Source organism: Abrus precatorius, unplaced genomic scaffold (assembly GCF_003935025.1).
Source record: "Abrus precatorius isolate BTA unplaced genomic scaffold, Abrus_2018 Scaffold10, whole genome shotgun sequence".
In the NCBI taxonomy this organism is placed as follows: Eukaryota; Viridiplantae; Streptophyta; class Magnoliopsida; order Fabales; family Fabaceae; genus Abrus; species Abrus precatorius.
In genome coordinates, this window is record NW_020874292.1 from 32,561,331 (window position 1) to 32,577,931 (window position 16,601).

At 30.6% G+C, this 16,601-nt stretch overlaps 2 protein-coding genes across 3 annotated transcripts; both read right to left on the minus strand.

Annotated features, from left to right (window-relative positions):
* Positions 1-559: 559 nt before the first annotated feature.
* LOC113865353 (peroxidase 16-like) lies at positions 560-2,421 on the minus strand. The gene is made up of 4 exons (XM_027499841.1): positions 2,206-2,421; positions 1,530-1,727; positions 1,106-1,271; positions 560-966 (listed from the first exon to the last, which is right to left on the minus strand). The coding sequence occupies exons 1-4, from the start codon at positions 2,419-2,421 to the stop codon at positions 560-562; spliced, it is 987 nt and encodes a 328-aa protein (XP_027355642.1).
* A 4,254-nt stretch (positions 2,422-6,675) lies between these two features.
* LOC113865341 (putative glucose-6-phosphate 1-epimerase) lies at positions 6,676-14,717 on the minus strand. Of its 2 annotated transcripts, none has more exons than XM_027499820.1 (9): positions 14,389-14,717; positions 13,931-14,005; positions 13,094-13,150; positions 11,175-11,335; positions 10,900-11,040; positions 9,736-9,838; positions 8,858-8,957; positions 8,072-8,318; positions 6,676-7,081 (listed from the first exon to the last, which is right to left on the minus strand). In XM_027499820.1, exons 1-8 carry the CDS (start codon positions 14,512-14,514, stop codon positions 8,104-8,106), a joined length of 978 nt encoding a protein of 325 aa, XP_027355621.1. In that variant the 5' UTR covers positions 14,515-14,717; the 3' UTR covers positions 6,676-7,081; positions 8,072-8,103. The 2 variants fall into 2 exon arrangements, with proteins under 2 accessions (XP_027355621.1, XP_027355629.1); XM_027499828.1 differs by having other exon boundaries at positions 6,676-7,093; positions 14,389-14,715.
* Between the last annotated feature and the right edge of the window lie 1,884 nt (positions 14,718-16,601).

Here is a 16,601-nt window from a genome sequence, read left to right on the forward strand (position 1 = left end):
TTTGGCTAAAACCACAATTGATATTGGTGTATATGCTTTTCATCAATTCTTTGGTCTATTTTCATTCGTTCTCTTCACCATTTTCATCTTAACTGTCCAATCAATTCAACTCTTTATCACATCAATTTGTTAGGATTTGTACTTTTATTGAATTTCTACTTTCTCTCTTCACTCAAACTCATTGATTTTCTTTCTTTTGGGTATAGTTACTCAACATTCTAATTACTCTTTAAACCTTTCTTTTTCTTGTAAAACTCTGGTACATTACTTCCTAAAGCCAGTGTAGCTGAAAGGACTCCATCAATAATTAATTCAACTCTGAATTATGAAATATACAAAATTCATATATCAAACAATTAAAAATAACAAAGTGAATAATGTCACCCACCCCTTCTTATTTTTCATGATGCTCACCAATCACCATCTTATTGTAACTACCCTTACTTGTACCTTTTTTTTCCCCACAGCTCCACCTTCGTTCTATCATTCCACACACTTGTATGTGGTGACCATATATGTGCACCAAACATTATTCTAAAGGATGACACCATCATTGTACTTAGTTCACCCTACTGCAATCAAATCTTATTTCACCCTGATCTCCTGTTTTAACACCTATCCTTCCCATCTTGGTTATAGCTTCAACAAAAGCATCATTAAATGCTCTTTCACTTGATGCAAATAATTTGACTGTGTCCCTTGACCTTGCATCATTAGCCAGCACCTGATCAGAAGTGAAGAGACCCATTCCATTATCTAGATTCTTGAAGTATTGGTTGTCAAACGTTTGAGGTGTGACAGGGTCCATGTTTATGGCAATTCTAGGATCAACTCTTAGAGGGCAAGCCTCTCTAAGTTCCAAAGCATATTGCCAATTCAGTGTTGGGTCAATCAGCCTTTTGGGGCTAAAATTGTAAATTCGGTGTGAGAAACGACTGCAATGAGAGAATCCAATTGTATGTGCACCTACACAATTAAAACACATCATATTCAATCTTTTGGCCAAAAAAAAAAAAATTAATTTAAAAGCTTTAAATTAGTCAATTGGTGTAAAGTAGCTTGAGTAATGAAATATAACACAACCATGTCACTTTTTGTGTGTTACCTGATAATGCAATCATATCCGTTTGGGAGAGACCATTAAAGCTAAACATAGAATTAAGTTGATCCAAATTGAAGTCAGGGCGAGGAAGACGGCGTTGAACACTTGCAATAGTAGATATTCTCCCATCACGCCTTCCCAATTCAACTTCATACCATGGTCCCCCAGTCTACATTATGCAATTATACGATTATTAATCAATATGATGCCAAACATATGATCAAACTTAGCATTGTGAAATGTGTTAAATATCAAAGCTTAGACTTGGAAGTTGGAAAGCACCTTAAAAAGTAATATCTTACTTGTTACTTATTTATCAATAAAACTAAGAGCAATATAATAACATAGAATTTCTTCCCCCTTTGCTTCATTTTGCAGACTCTACTATATCAAGAAAAATCAAAGTAATGTTGAAGTTGTATCATACCAAACGTATCACATCCCTAGTAGCCAGAGCAAGTATATCAGCACAAGAGACTTTGTTTCTGCATTGAGGGTCACTATCAATAGCTGCCTTGGCCCTAACCACTGTGTCAAAGCCATCCCCAGCAAGTGAAATGTCATCAGGATGATCTTTCTCTGCTTTATTATTTGGAGATGAAAGCAAAATCGAAGCATCACAACCCTGTGAAGAAATAAAAATAATATCAATAACATTTTCAAAAGAAGTAAATTTTTTATTTTGTTTTTAAAATTGTAAGCCAACTCTTCAACTTTTTACTCTACGAAATCTTCATTTTAGTCTTTGACTTTAAAAATAGTCATTTATTTTAATCTCTTTTAGTGCAAAATAACAATAATAAATAAAGTAAGAACTAAACTAAATGATTCTTTGTAAAATGATGGACTGAAATGAGAATTTCATTTAAGTCAGGTACTAAAGTGAGTACTGACACCTATGATTTCAAGAACTAATACAAAGGTTTATTCTTTTCAAAATCTCAATAAATTAAAATCATTGAATAATTAATAAATATGATATTGGACAAACATGAACAAATTATATAATTTGCTGAACGCAGAGATAAAAACTCAATTAGAACTAACTATAGTTTGTGTGAATGTGATAATCATGAAGTCAAGAAATAGATATGCTTACACACCCTCACAAAGCAATCATGGAAGAAGAGTCTAAGAGTGGAAGGAGCAGTCACAAAGGTCTCTTGGAACTTTTGTTGAACGGCAGAGCGAACCAACTGTTCCACATTGGGGCATGTGTTACGGTAGAAGCCATAAGTAAGTTGAGCTGAGCTTGATTGTGTACTAATTAGGAGAAGCAACAAGGATGATAACACCACAAAGAAGCTAAGAGCTTCCATTACTAGTTGTTCTGTTCTGTATAGTTTTACTGCTATGAATTGATTACTGTGCTACAAATTGTAAGGTTCATTGTATATATGTGTATATATATAAATAAAAATTGTACATGCCAATAGTTCCATGTGATTACGAAAAATGGGTTGAAATTAAATAAGATTACTAAATTGGAGAAAGATTGATGAGAGTAAGAAAAAATGTCAGATTCATGGACAGTCTGGCTACACACTTCAGTATGTTATTTGATATAAGTTGAAGGAGGCGTAATTAAAGGTTAGATGGCTTTAAAAATTTCTTGCTATATTGGGATTTGTCTAAGTTACTCCAAGAGATAAATAATTGTTGAAATATTATATTATTTTTTATTTAACTTTTTATAAATAAAATTTCATCAGTTCACTTAGAATAGATTATTTATTCTATGAGATAACTTAAATATTATTTAATTTGTAAAATTATCTCATTAAATAAATAATTATATTCTATATAAACTGATAAATTTTTAAAATATATTAAATTTCTATAAATAAAATTTGATTTGTCTGCTCAAAATATAGAAAATTATTCCCCTAGAATATTCAAGCAACGTTGAGAATTTGTGGAGGTGTAATTGGGCGGCAAGAAAGTTTAATTCTACTCATTACAAATAAATACTCAAAATTTAGTTGAAAGTGAACTTCAACTTATGAAAGGGAATTTAATATATGAGCTGACGATCAAAGAAAGGGAAATTGATATCTCTCACTCTCATTTTCAGAGGCAAATTATAAATCTTTGGTGAGAGAAAGTCAAGCTAGGGTAATTTTTTAAAATTTTACAAAGATAAATTTAAAAATAGTAGACATTTTTATTATAAATAATGAATGTTTTATTTTACCAATCAAAGATAAAGAAATCAAAAACATAAAATTTTTAAAATTAAGAAGGTAACTATTTAAATAAATTATTTTAGTCAACATACCTTATTTTTATTGATATGATGTGCAAAATTTAAATTTAATAATAAAATTCAATTTAGAACTTTACTAAAATTATTATAATATTAAATTTTAGTTTATCTACAAAAATATCTTTGTTTGAAGTATGAGATTATAAGGTGTCTCAAGTGTAAAAAGCCTAAGACTAATTTTCATTCTCAGTTTGAGGCTGCTGTTGATTCAAGAGTCTACACGTGATAAGATTTATATACACGTGAACAAACAAGACTTTTATATCACTGCACCACCGTCCATATTAAAAAAAAATATTTTTAATTTGAAATAATGTAACAAAACTTTAAATTTAGACAAATTAAAATTTAAAATCAAATTTAAGTAATATATATCATTTTAAAACAATAAAAACTAAATGTTCAAAGTAAGAAAGTCGCGTACTTAATAAGAAAGTAACTAAATTTTAAATATATTCTCATGTAGAGGCAGAAACTTAAATTTTTAAGATAAAGATAAATATGATATTTTCAAGTTAATTGCATTTTAATATTTCCTAACTCTTAACTACTCACCTACGGTCTACTTCAGAATTTATTGTTAAAAAAAGAAAAGAAACGTTTATGTAATCAATATCACATGACACTTAATGTTTTCAATCATATTCACCCAAATGTTCAAACACGAAATCAAATCATGTGGGATGTTTATGAAACTAAGGTCAAAGACTCAAATTCCTCCATATTTGCATGCGAGATTCAAGAAATTAGGCTCAATTTGTATTGAGTTATTTATTGATTGATTTAACTATTGTCCAGGTTGAGAGTGATCTAGCTGTGCTATTAATAGCGTAACTTTTCAATGGTAAAGGGAAAGAAAAAAAAAATTTGATTGGGACAATCATGGCTCATACATGGCCTTGATAGAATACTTTTACAAGAAGAATGCAATAGCTTAGAACATAATGCATCTCTTAAGTCTATAGTATATTTCGTAGTTTTATTTATCCCCTTTCTTTCTTTTCTGTAGGTGTGTCATATTATATTATCAGGACATTTTTCGCGGTAGAAGCAATAATCTGAGTCAATCAAATTCCTAGATCAATGAGCGAATCTCTCTTTTTCAAACATCACAAGCTGTGGCAAATGAAACCTATTCATGTAGTCATCAATTCTTAATTTTCGTATGATTTGCTGACCTTGATTTCCGAAGAAGCAATTGAATTTAATTCGATTTCAACAGTTAGAACTAAGTCAACACAGCAAGATAAATTTCTAAAATAATATGTTCAGCTCATTACCCTGACCAAAAAATAGTTAAGGAAGCCATTATTTTCAATAACGATTGTAAGATAATAATATGAGCTATTGAGCCAGTAAGCAAGCATTTTCTAAATCCATTTGCCTTTCAGAATAATCTATGGTACCCAGTATCATATTATTGTTACGGAACAATAACAATGATACACGCTACTCCAGCATCTTTGATTCAAGTCTAAGCAAAGAACAATGAATGTGCCAAAAATAGGGCTTAGCATTTTTATCATGGACAACTATGGCAAAATCAACCAACCCAACTCAGTCAGTCCCAACTTATCAGATAAAATATAGAACTCAAGTTAAATTCACACTTTTTTAATCAAACCAATGTGAGTTAACCTCATAATTACTCATAAAAAATCAGACTTTATTCATTTTAAATATTATTTTTGCAAATCTAAATTAGTTTCAAACTTTTTTAACCCTGTTCACTGAAATCTGTCACCCACAGTAGACTTGACCTGTATGTACCCAGTAACCCTGTTTTGCAGTCTACCCCTTAATACAAGCAATATTATTATGCAATTCGACCATGATATTGGGGCTCCATTTTACCGCTATTTAGCGATGCAAATCACAGTTTTACGCTTCTTGCCGGTTCCCACTTCAACTTAATATTCGCCGTGTTAAACTCATTCTGAAGAACTACATGGTTTGACTATTTGTGTTATATAAGAAACTGGGAAAAATGAAGAGGTTCAACAGAGAAAAGAACAAAGTTTTGGAGGGATGCACGCATCTTAGAGAATGTGCAGGATAATTAGCTTAATTTAGTGTTAATTTAATAACCAATTATTACACAAGAAAATTTATCTTAAGCTCTTAATTTAATAACTTTATTTATTTTGATAAAATTCACCGTAAAACCAATTAAAATAAAATTTTAAAAATATTACTTTTAAAAGTTTAACTAAACACCTTTACCTTTTTTGTTTTTTGTTTTTTGTTTTTTGTTTGCTACAAAACACCTTTACTTTTGAACTTAAGTGCTTCCATAATAATATAAGTTTGTTAAAATTTATAGAAACTTTTCCAAATGCCAACGTGATATAACTGTAAATTGAAAAAAAAAAAAAACTAGCAATTAAGATTGTAATAAAATAAGTGTATAAATTATGAAATTCTTAAGATCTATTTCATTAATTTTCTAATTGTTACTTATAACTTCACATTTTGCTTTATAAATTCTCATTTTAGAGGAGTCATATATATAACGATAAACTTACAACAAGTCATGCAAGTGCATCCTTCACTCTATTTACGAGATAAATGCTAAAAGTCTAAGAAGAGGAGGAAGACCTGTGAAAGCACACTCCAAGGTTGTGTTTGGCTAATAATTATAGTTAATTAGTAGTGTATTTTTAACTTAAATACTATTTTGGTCCCTACAAAAAATATCTTTTATTTGATATCTATAAAAGTAAATAAGTCCTTAAAGTAAAAATAATTATAAAATAATTTCTGTTACTAAATTCTATTGTAACTTTATTATCTCATATTTAAATACTTTTTCGTTTTAGTCTTTATTGTGACCTTTATACACATTTTTTATTTTATTCTTTATACCAAAAAAAAAAACAAATTATAGAATCAAAATAAAAAAAATGTTTTAAACACAATAAAATATTGACAGCTAAATGAAGGGATTTAAAAATTTTGAATTTAACTTTTATAAAATGAAATATCTATTAACCTTTTAATATAAATTTAAAAATTTTCTAAAAATAAATAACTTTAAATCAATGATTAATAGACTCGCAATTTTATGCAATTCTTCGTGCAAAATAACTCTTGTACTGAGTGCAATTCTTCATTTCAAAGGAGCAAAATCCTAGAAGTTAGTCTCCCAATTTTACCAGGTATATAATATTACTCATCCCCCAAGATAGCATTACCTGGTAAAGTATGTTTATACGACAAAGGTAGGATAATGTAACAAACTAAACCAGAAATATTTAAGCAACATAGTATAATGTAACAAAATAAGACAAATATTTAATATGACCTGTGAAGCGTTCTTCTGTAGTAAATTCCTTTAGTATTATAAAATATTTTTCAAGGATGTGTTTCATAGGCCTACAACATTTAGAAATAAACAATTAATAGGGATTTAAGAACCCAAAAAACTATGGATTCAAAGGGAATCCCTCTGGGTCTGGGCCATTCAACCCAACGTGAAAATCTGTTGAATTGTAGGCTATCTTCCATGACAACAACTGTGGACCCTTTCAGCATATATGCATTGTTCAGTTTGTTATGACCACACTACTCATCCATTAAAGGGGGAAAACAACAGTTTAATAAAATTCTATCCAACATGAGTTCATCCGTCCAACACAGACTTAAATGAAACATGAAGGGGCAAAATTACTGAGACACTTTCTTCATCATCCATAAATGTCGCAACAGGCTACCTGCAGATAAATCTTTCCTAAGGATTAGTGAGACATTTAAATGGATCAACACACGTCTGAAAGACCAGAGCCACCTGAGTAATACGAGAACTAAAGAAATCCCTAACCAATCAAATCATAAATATCAAAGCACAAGATGACCAAATTTCAGAGTCCGGAACAACTGTTGAAACGCAACATCTTAAGCAATGATATGCCAATTGGTGAAAATAACACCCAATTCGAACCTTGAATAAAAACAAACAAATATCATACAATTCTATTTCTCAAGTATGTTCTGCAGTTACATGTGCAAAATGAAGTAACATGTCACACTAAAAGGATGGACAAAAATTTTTAGCAACAAGCCCAATTACAGAAGTACATGTTAGGATAATAAAGATGAGCACAAATAGCTGAGCAGACCAACTTCTGATAGCAAAACCTTAGTTAAAGTTGTTAGAGATGTTATAGTTAGGCCCAGTTGGGATATATTTATAGAAAATTTCTTACCAAATCAGTATAAAAAATTAATAAAACTTTTCTCATGAGACAAAAATAACTTATGTTTCTCCATTTTTTAAGAAGTTTTGAAATGCTCTCTAATTTAGCTTCTCTAAAATTTGAGAAAATAAGTTGCTTCTAACTTATGAGATAAATTTTATACATTATTTATTCTAATTTTTTTCTTCTATAAAGACTTCTCTAGAAATTTACCCAAACTAGACCTTAGTCCTCTAACAAAAGTAGCAGAGGTAGGACAATGTAAGTGAAGAGTGAAGACAGTTAGCTGATTTAGCATTGTGTATCATTCTCGCTCAAGGATACTCAAACTTCCTTTCTTCCTTCTCTATTAATTTCTATACTTTGTACAAGTATCAATCAAATATCTACTAAATTCTTTAGTAAACAAAAATCTCGGTTGAACAATGTAAGTCAAGACTTATTTCCTTTTTATTAGTAATGTTAAAAAGACAACTGAATTGAAATATAACAATTTGCAGCTATTACCTGTACAGGACACAGAACACAACAATGATCTTTCAGCTGCCCTGAAGAACTCTTTGGGGATCAAGTTGTCCACTACAATAACTAGAGGGAACAGCTGAAAGCTCTAGCCTTCCTTTCCATTCTTCTCCAGGCTTCAATGTGATAGGCTTTTCAATAGCAGCAGCCTCCACACAAAGCATATGTTTATACTCATCATCACCAAAATCGGACATAGCCTTGGCTTTCTTATCCCAAGGATTCCACACCACTGCATAGATTAATAATAAATGTTAATACAAAAAATTTTGCATACAGTCACTTAAATGTGAGAACTTAGAAGTCACAGCTCAATTTAATAAAGCCATATATAATAATCTACTTGGTTCAGAGTCGTTAAGTTTGTCTCTAATGAAGCTATCAATTTCAAGCTATAAAGTCAGGCATGAATAGATTACAGCCCAAGCTAAAAGCACCAAATCAAAGACATCCAAAAGTATTCAAAGTTAAATTTGGAAAATGCCATTGCTAGCTTAAATCAGTTTCTTGCAGAAGTCACTGTCACCATATTGTTAGATGGCATATCTTGTAACCTTACATGAAGATTTTATATATGGAAATTAGAACAGATATTTTACACAATACTGGGAATCTGACTTCTCATTCTACCCCAGCTGTTCTTGTACATTCAGACATATATGAAGTACAATTTGATATTCTTAAATTATAAAATTACAAATAATGAAGTCCCAATCAGTACACTTATGAGAAGCACAAAATTTCAATATAAGATGACTGATTAATACTCACCAGCATCAGGAAGGCCATCTTTACGCAAAACAAATGTTCTCTTTTTTTCATGATCAATAATTGCAATCTTTGTGGGGGTGCTAAGATATATCTTGTCAACCTACCATATCAAGAAAAACAGAAGCATCAATTTACAGTCAACAAAGCCTATGAAATATCAGTATACATAATTTGCTACATGCATGTGCCTAGAATCAGTCAACTAATACTATAAACCAGCACAGTACACAAACCAGATTGGGTACGTGTTTTTGTTTATTTTGTTCCTCTTTCCAATTTTATTTTTAGTAAAGATAGGTTTCTTTCAGAAATGGATTGGATCCAACCAATGGCCGATGTGGATTGGGTGGCATGGCATCAACCAGAAAATACTGGGCCATACCTATTGCAGCAAGTTATCGGATTAAAGGGTGAAAAAGATACAAAAGACAAAAAACAGGAAACTAGGATGGGAAAGAAGAAACTGTCTAATTGTTTCTGTGAATGGAGGATATAGTACACTTTTACATCACTTCATCCTTTCACATGCACAAGCTGTCAAATGGAAAACATTGTTCGGCAAATGTTTTCAAGCCACTTGCAGCAGGAATTCAATACTCGCAAAATAATTTAAATTTATAAGTAACTAAAAAAAATGAAAAACATCTTTAGCAACTATAAATTGTTCCATTGTTCTACGTAACCAAGTGATCTGGATCCATTATTTTTCCTTTTTGTTTTTGTCAATTAAATAAAACTGATTTAAGTTTCACCTAAAGTATCTATTCAGATGAAAAGTAAAGAAATGTATTTAATTTATTTCAGTTAATTCAATTCACTGAAATCTTCAGTATCAGTGCTTCCTAAAACAAAATAGAAGGTAAAAAGAAAAAACTTACTTCTGATTCAAACGTTAAAGCATCCCCCTGCTCAGTAAAGCGCTCCTTGTTCTGCAAGTTATCAAGATAATCCAGGGTCTCTAATCCCTCTACCCGAACTTCACTGAATTCAAATAAACAAGTTTGACGTTAATCTATTAAATAATAATAATAATAATGCAAAAAAATATAATAAAAAAGTAAGTTAAATTAGCATACTAAATGACGAAAAGTGAAACATAAGTGGGTTGTTTATAAATACAACGGAATTTCTAATTCAATCACCCAAAAGTTGAGAAATTTAACCAAAGTATCATACTTAAAAAAAATTCACCAAATACAACACATTTAGTCAAGTACATAAGCACAGAAAATTTAACTGGACAACATGATAGCATTTGCATGATGCAAATTTAATTCAAGGAATAACATTAGCTAATCATTTTCACATTGGTTCACTGAAAATGATATATACTCTTCACCTTTATACAAGCCACAAATGCATAGATGATTGTAAAAGTTCCAAGACAACTTTCACTTTCCAACACAGATCTAATATCAAACTGCCAACATAACTAGGAAAAAGTTCAGATTATTGTTCGTTTAATTGTCTACAGAATCTACAGATACAGCAACAACAAGAAGTAAGCTTATCCCCCATGTGGGGTTGACTACATTGGTAAACCAATTGAAGCCATTGGATTGGCTCTCAAAATATGAATTTCCAGTGAAACAATTTACAATAACATCTATTTTAATTGTTTCTATAATTTTATTATGCCTTCCTTGACCCTTTTTAAGTAAGTATCCAAAGTTATACACTCCCTCCCCCCTCCACGCCCCACCACCGCCAAATTAAAAGCTCCCACAACAGTGCTTTGAGATCCCTTTCTATCTCATAAATGAATCTATTGTTGCGATGAACTTTTGGATCTGAATTATGGACAACTATAACAACCAAAACTACAAATCTGGTTACAAAATTCTCCAATTAATAATATAATAATTTGAATATTCATTACAAAATTAATAAAATGTCATCTCTGAAATAGACAAACTAAGGTTGCTAGCAAACAGAGCAAGTTGCTAAATGTGTCAACAGTGTTGATTAATAAATAAAAAACAGAACACTAATACTAAACTGTGATATTGAAGTGCAAGACAAATATGTTCTCAAACACTAACCTTATGTCCGATACAGAGAAATATGTATGATAGGCAAAGGTGAATGAAAACGGCTTCCCATCACTGTTTGTGTTCCTGATCCTTGATGTCAACATCAGATCTCCTCCTGGTCCCAGAGCTATCCTAAGACGGAACTCAAAACTATATGTAAACAGAAAGACACATAATTAGGAAAATGAAATATAATATAAATAATTCAAACTATGAGCTTTAAGTTAAACAAGGTAATTAAAAAATAAACCTAAACAACATATTGAACATTTTCTATTGAATACCAGTGAGGCCAAATCTTCATGTCTTCTTCAGAAGGCTTGAGAATCAAATCAACAAAGGCTTTGCTCAAAGTATTTGTTGGAAATGGAGGAGGGTCATCGTCAATGGTCCAGAGCCGATTTCTAGCAAATCCATGCTGATCAAGGCTGCCAAGGCTTCCAAACTGCAACAGAGTGAATTTCAGTGATCATATAATCTGGAATGTGATGATAACAACAGATGCAATATTTTTGGAAGGCCATTTACAAATCGTGATAATATTCAAAAATAGATTGTAGAATTTTCAATTACATTATTTTAATAATGAATTAATTTAGTAGCAATTTAGGATTTGCAGATTTAGTTTGACCAAGACAGCAGTAAAATATAGAAGGAAAATGCTCTAATATTATTTTGGTTTCTTTATTTACAGGATCATAACTGTTATTATCATACAAGATCATAATTGTTCAGAGTAACAATCTCAATAAGTTGTTACTTTAGCATGTGTTTTATTTTCAGTTTAAGGGATTTGAGGGTGGGCATAAAGTTGTGTCTATGTATGGGATTTTCTATCATTTGCTTTAGTTATTTGAACTGTTAAATTTTTATTAGAGGCAGCTTATTTGAACTGGGCCATAAGCTATTGAGTCATTGACAACTTCCCCAACTTTTTGAATAGTCTTGATTCTAATGTGCTCAACTATCAAATAGAGAAAGATTGTTCACAAATTTCAGCAGCAAGTGGCCCTTTGTGTGGTTGGATGACGACATCAAATCAACCAATTGCGTGATGGCTAGGCTTATTTCTTGTCTTCTTCTACTCAATCATGGTTAGTTATCCATTCCATAGTTACCAATCCCGGATAGCAGCACAGCAGCTGACCCCCAAAAATGCTATAGTGGGGGATAACCACTATCATAAAAATTTAAATATTTATTCTATATATATGCACATAATTACATAGATAATGCTAAAAAATACTCAGATTTGTAACACATAGCATATGTATAATTATCAACAAAAGATAGGTCTAGTCTGGTCTTAAGCAAAATATACAAGTACGAGAAAGCTGTTGGAGAAGATGACTTAGATTAAAAGATGCAGAGGGTGCCACTGGAGAAGGGAAAGAGAGAACAAAGAAAGGAAATGCATCTAGAAAACAGTCTTCAAGGTCGCCAAGGATGATGTTGTCTCTGGCAAAATGGGTGGGCAAAGGCTGAAAGAGAGCCATTAAAGCAGAGAAAAGAGAGAACAGAGAAATGTTTCAGCATGTAGTGTATGCTTCTTAAACAGGGAAACTTAGGACTTTTTTGATTTATTTATGAGTAAGGACAAAATGTCCTTTTTGCCCTTAAAAAAGACCAATACAATGCAGTGGCAGGGGCAACATCAAGTTTACAAAGCCATTAGCATAGCACCACCATTGTGCGCTAGCAAGACACAATTTGGGCCTTGATTTGGCTGCAAAGCCCACTCCGCACTGACTGACTACTATGATCACTACTAAACTGGCCTATTCTGCCTGGCCAAAAGCATTAAATATTAATACCATTGAAAATTTAATGTCCTTTGGACTGTTCTAAAATCCACAAAACTCAAAGCCCAAGGGTACTGTTCACAGAACCCTAGCATCCATTAAATTAACTGTGAGTCCCATCCACTGCCAGCAATTCACCCTCCTTAACACACCACCATGAACCTCCAATCTGTAATATGATTACTTAATATAAGATATTATTTTAATTTTCTGAACGGGGTAGGCAATCTACTTTATTTTCATAACAATTTAATTTTAAATGCTTAAGTTTTAAGAATATATAACCATTTAACACTTCACTTCTCATCTCTCTTCTCCATCCTTCACTTTTTACCTCTTCTTCTAAAAGTGCATTATACAAAAGCAATCATGGAAAACAGAAATATGTAAGAAGTACATACTTGTGGAAAGCATATTGGAATCCCTCCACGAATTGCCTTTGGAGGCTTAAATGTAGCCTGCATAAGGAACAAGTTAACAGTAAAACAAAATGAACAATAACTTATCTAATCAACATGAACAATGGCCTTGAAAGTATTCAAAACCATAGTCACTCAGACAGACCATATCAAAATAATTTTGGCTAATCTGGATTACTGCTATTGAAGTGGACAGACCATAGTCACAAGGGGTTCAAACATTTTATACATGAAATTTTAAGCACGATAGAAACTCATGGATTTCCAAGCCAAATTAGAGACATTAAATCCTCCTTTACAATCAGAAATTAAGTTTGATATTAATGTTTTGGTTTTTCTAACATTCACCCAAGGACACGTGTTAAGAAATCAAGAAATAGTAAATTTTTATTGAAAATTATAACGTTTATTAATGCATTAAATTATGTGATATCTTGTTATTTGTAATAAAAACTTTATACATACGAGTGTGTTCTTATTGTGTACTGAAGGGCACATGTTAGAAAAACCGTTAATGTCTTACCAAAACAAATCAAGATCTTGAACTAATGAAAGATTCAACAGTTATTACAAGTGATTTCTTCTGATCACTCAATGACTATTTTCAAAGCAAAATAAGACTTCACAAACTAATTGAGATCTAAAATATACAGTTAGTATTTTAACATTTCTATTCTCTCTAGACAGCACAAAATAGAAGAAAAATTACTGAAACTAAAACATGGAGGCATAAGAAAAGAAATGAGCTAACCAAATTAATAAACTAGCAGTAATAGATGAAATACAAACACATTTCGTAACTCACACACAAGCACGCACCTTACTACTGAGAAAAAGCAATTCCTCGGCGTGGTCGTTCTTCCAGGAAGTCACGTGACCACCGTACAGGTACACCTGAAGATCACAAAGAAAAAAAATGAAACGCCGTCAGAATCAAACAGAAGCATCCAACAACACAATCGAGTTTTCTTTTTCTCTTTTTTAACTTTACTTGAGGTTTACTTATGAGGTTTATTTCACAGCAAAAATCAGTGTACAAAGCTAGATCGAGCATCCTCATCTAATTAACCGTAATTACAGTGAACGGAACCAGAAAATCGGGATCCAAGCGAACTCTCACGAGATCGGCACTCAGTACAGCAAAAGCGAAAAATGAGAATCGGCGATGAAAAAGTCGAATCTTAAGCAGCGAATGCGAATAGCATAAAACAGAAACAGATCAAGCAACAAAACGAAGAGATACATAAGAGAGAGAGAGGGAGAGAGAGAGAGAGAACCTCGGCAGATGAACCACGAGACTCGCGGAGAAGAACCTTTTCAAGGCCATTGATGCCTTTGCAGAGTTCTACGGAAGGTGAAGGAGAAGACGAAGGTGCAGATGTTTTTTCCTTTTCGCTACTCATAATAATAATAATAACACCTTATAGTTTCCTCTCACTAACTATACTTTCTAAGGTCAGATTCTGATAACAGGTATTAATCATAAACTCTCCCTCGCGTTCCCTCAACTTCACCGCTCTTTTAAGCTAAGCCTATTTCTTTTCTTTTCTCGGACACTCCCACGGGATCCTCTCTCTCTCCTCTGGCTGTGTACTGTCAACTGTGTAACTGCACCGCTAACCTTTTCTTTTTTAAAAAAGGAAAATATAAACTAAACGGCCACACAAATCAAAATTAAACTGTTTTTTATTATTAACTTCATGAAATAGTATGAATTTGTCGTCTTTTGTTTTGTGATAATATTATTTATTTACACCTTACCTTTTTTGGTTGCACTTAACTTTAAAAACTTATTAATGTATATAGGATCATTTTTAAATTTTAAACATAATGACTCATTTTTATAAAAGTATTCTGAAAAATGAACAAAAAGAAATAATTATTTATTGAAAACGAATTAAATGGAAAACAACAATTACCATGACTAACTAATATGGGTGTTAAGGGAAATAACTTAAGATAAGGGCTAAACAAAGTGTACGATTAACATCATTAAGACTCTGATTTGTTTCTCCTAAGGAACCATCATAATCGATTCCTGGCAGAGCAAAAATAAAAAATGTGTCTTAGAAATCATGCTATTCATGAGACCGTAGATTATATTTACAAAATTTCCTTTCTTTCTTCTTTTTTTTTTTTTTTTTTTTTGTTTTGTTTTGATCCGACGAAATTTCGTTTCGTTCCATTACCGGATAAACAAACAGGCACCAAGTTAACATTTTTCCCTTAAATTTATAGATAAAATAAATTTGACTAGATTTTTAAAAAAATAAAATAAAGTTAAGAAATGGCCACTTAGTTGAAATAACAATAATTTAAATTAAAAAAGAATCTATTTATTCCAGAGATAAGTCTTTTACTCTTATTCATTTTTTGGACACTAATCTAACCATTGAATTTAGAATTTATATTAAGCAAAGCAAATTAACAAATTTGTATATCATTTAAGAATTATTCAAATAACTATTTTAATATATAATGTACTTTTAAAAATGTATACAAATATGAACAATTTTAAGTTACATATTTACGAATGTTTAATTACATATAACTCAACAGTTAAATTAATTAAAAGTTAAATTTAGTGTATAAAAAATTTGCGTAATAAAAAAAATTAATATAAAAGATAAAAGGAATAAATTTTTATCATTAAATCATACATCATACATAGATAGTAAGACAGAAACAGCTTTAAAAATTATATGATCATTTTAAAATTTCATATCGCTTAATCTTTTAAAAATAATAATTCAAAATTAAATTTAATGATTAAAATTTATCCCTCTCACTTTTCTCTTCTCTTTTAATACATTTTCAACATATTGTTGTTCGACGATTCAATGAATCCTACTACTAAAGGTATTTAAAATGGATCTAAACCATTTCAAACTGTAAAATTTATTTTTAAAAAAATGAATTAACTATTAACCTAAAAAAATTGCTTTTTCTTTTACAGTTTGATTAAATTTTTGCCTTTCATCTTCAAAACCAAGCGAAACCAAACCATAAACATACTTTATATAAATTTTTGTATTATATTTTTATATAAATAGTAATCTAACATATATTTTATAAAACAAGATTCTACTTTTTTTAAGAAAAAGATGAGATTATTATGATTTAAGATTTATTTGTTAAACTATATTATAATTTATGATGAGATTCAATATTTTTTATTATTTTTTAAAGATGTTTGATTTAAAATTTATTTAATAAACATTGTTTCTTAAATAAAAAATTAATTACTACAACAAATTATATAATTATAACTCCATTCATGCTCTAATTAGTAAAATTTTATTTATTTACTAATCAAAAAGTTAAAAGTTGATTCCCTTAAAAATTAAAGAAAAACATAATAAAACACCAAAAGAAACTGATCCAATTCAAACCGCAAAATATCAATTCAAATTAGTTTGATTTTGATATTATTCTCAAATTGACATGCAAATTTTATTTATAATTGGTTCAAGTAAATTTTTTTTCCTCA

Coding starts and splice junctions, on each gene's coding strand:
- LOC113865341 (XM_027499820.1), bottom strand. CDS start 14,514: ATGAGTAGCGAAAAGGAAAAAACATCTGCACCTTCGTCTTCTCCTTCA. Junction 14,006..14,388: donor CTCGTGGTTCATCTGCCGAG/GTTCTCTCTCTC, acceptor TGTGATCTTCAG/GTGTACCTGTACGGTGGTCA. Junction 9,839..10,899: donor TTCTCTGTATCGGACATAAG/GTTAGTGTTTGA, acceptor ATTTGAATTCAG/TGAAGTTCGGGTAGAGGGAT.
- LOC113865353 (XM_027499841.1), bottom strand. CDS start 2,421: ATGGAAGCTCTTAGCTTCTTTGTGGTGTTATCATCCTTGTTGCTTCTC. Junction 1,728..2,205: donor TCCATGATTGCTTTGTGAGG/GTGTGTAAGCAT, acceptor ATTTCTTCACAG/GGTTGTGATGCTTCGATTTT. Junction 967..1,105: donor GGATATGATTGCATTATCAG/GTAACACACAAA, acceptor TTAATTGTGTAG/GTGCACATACAATTGGATTC.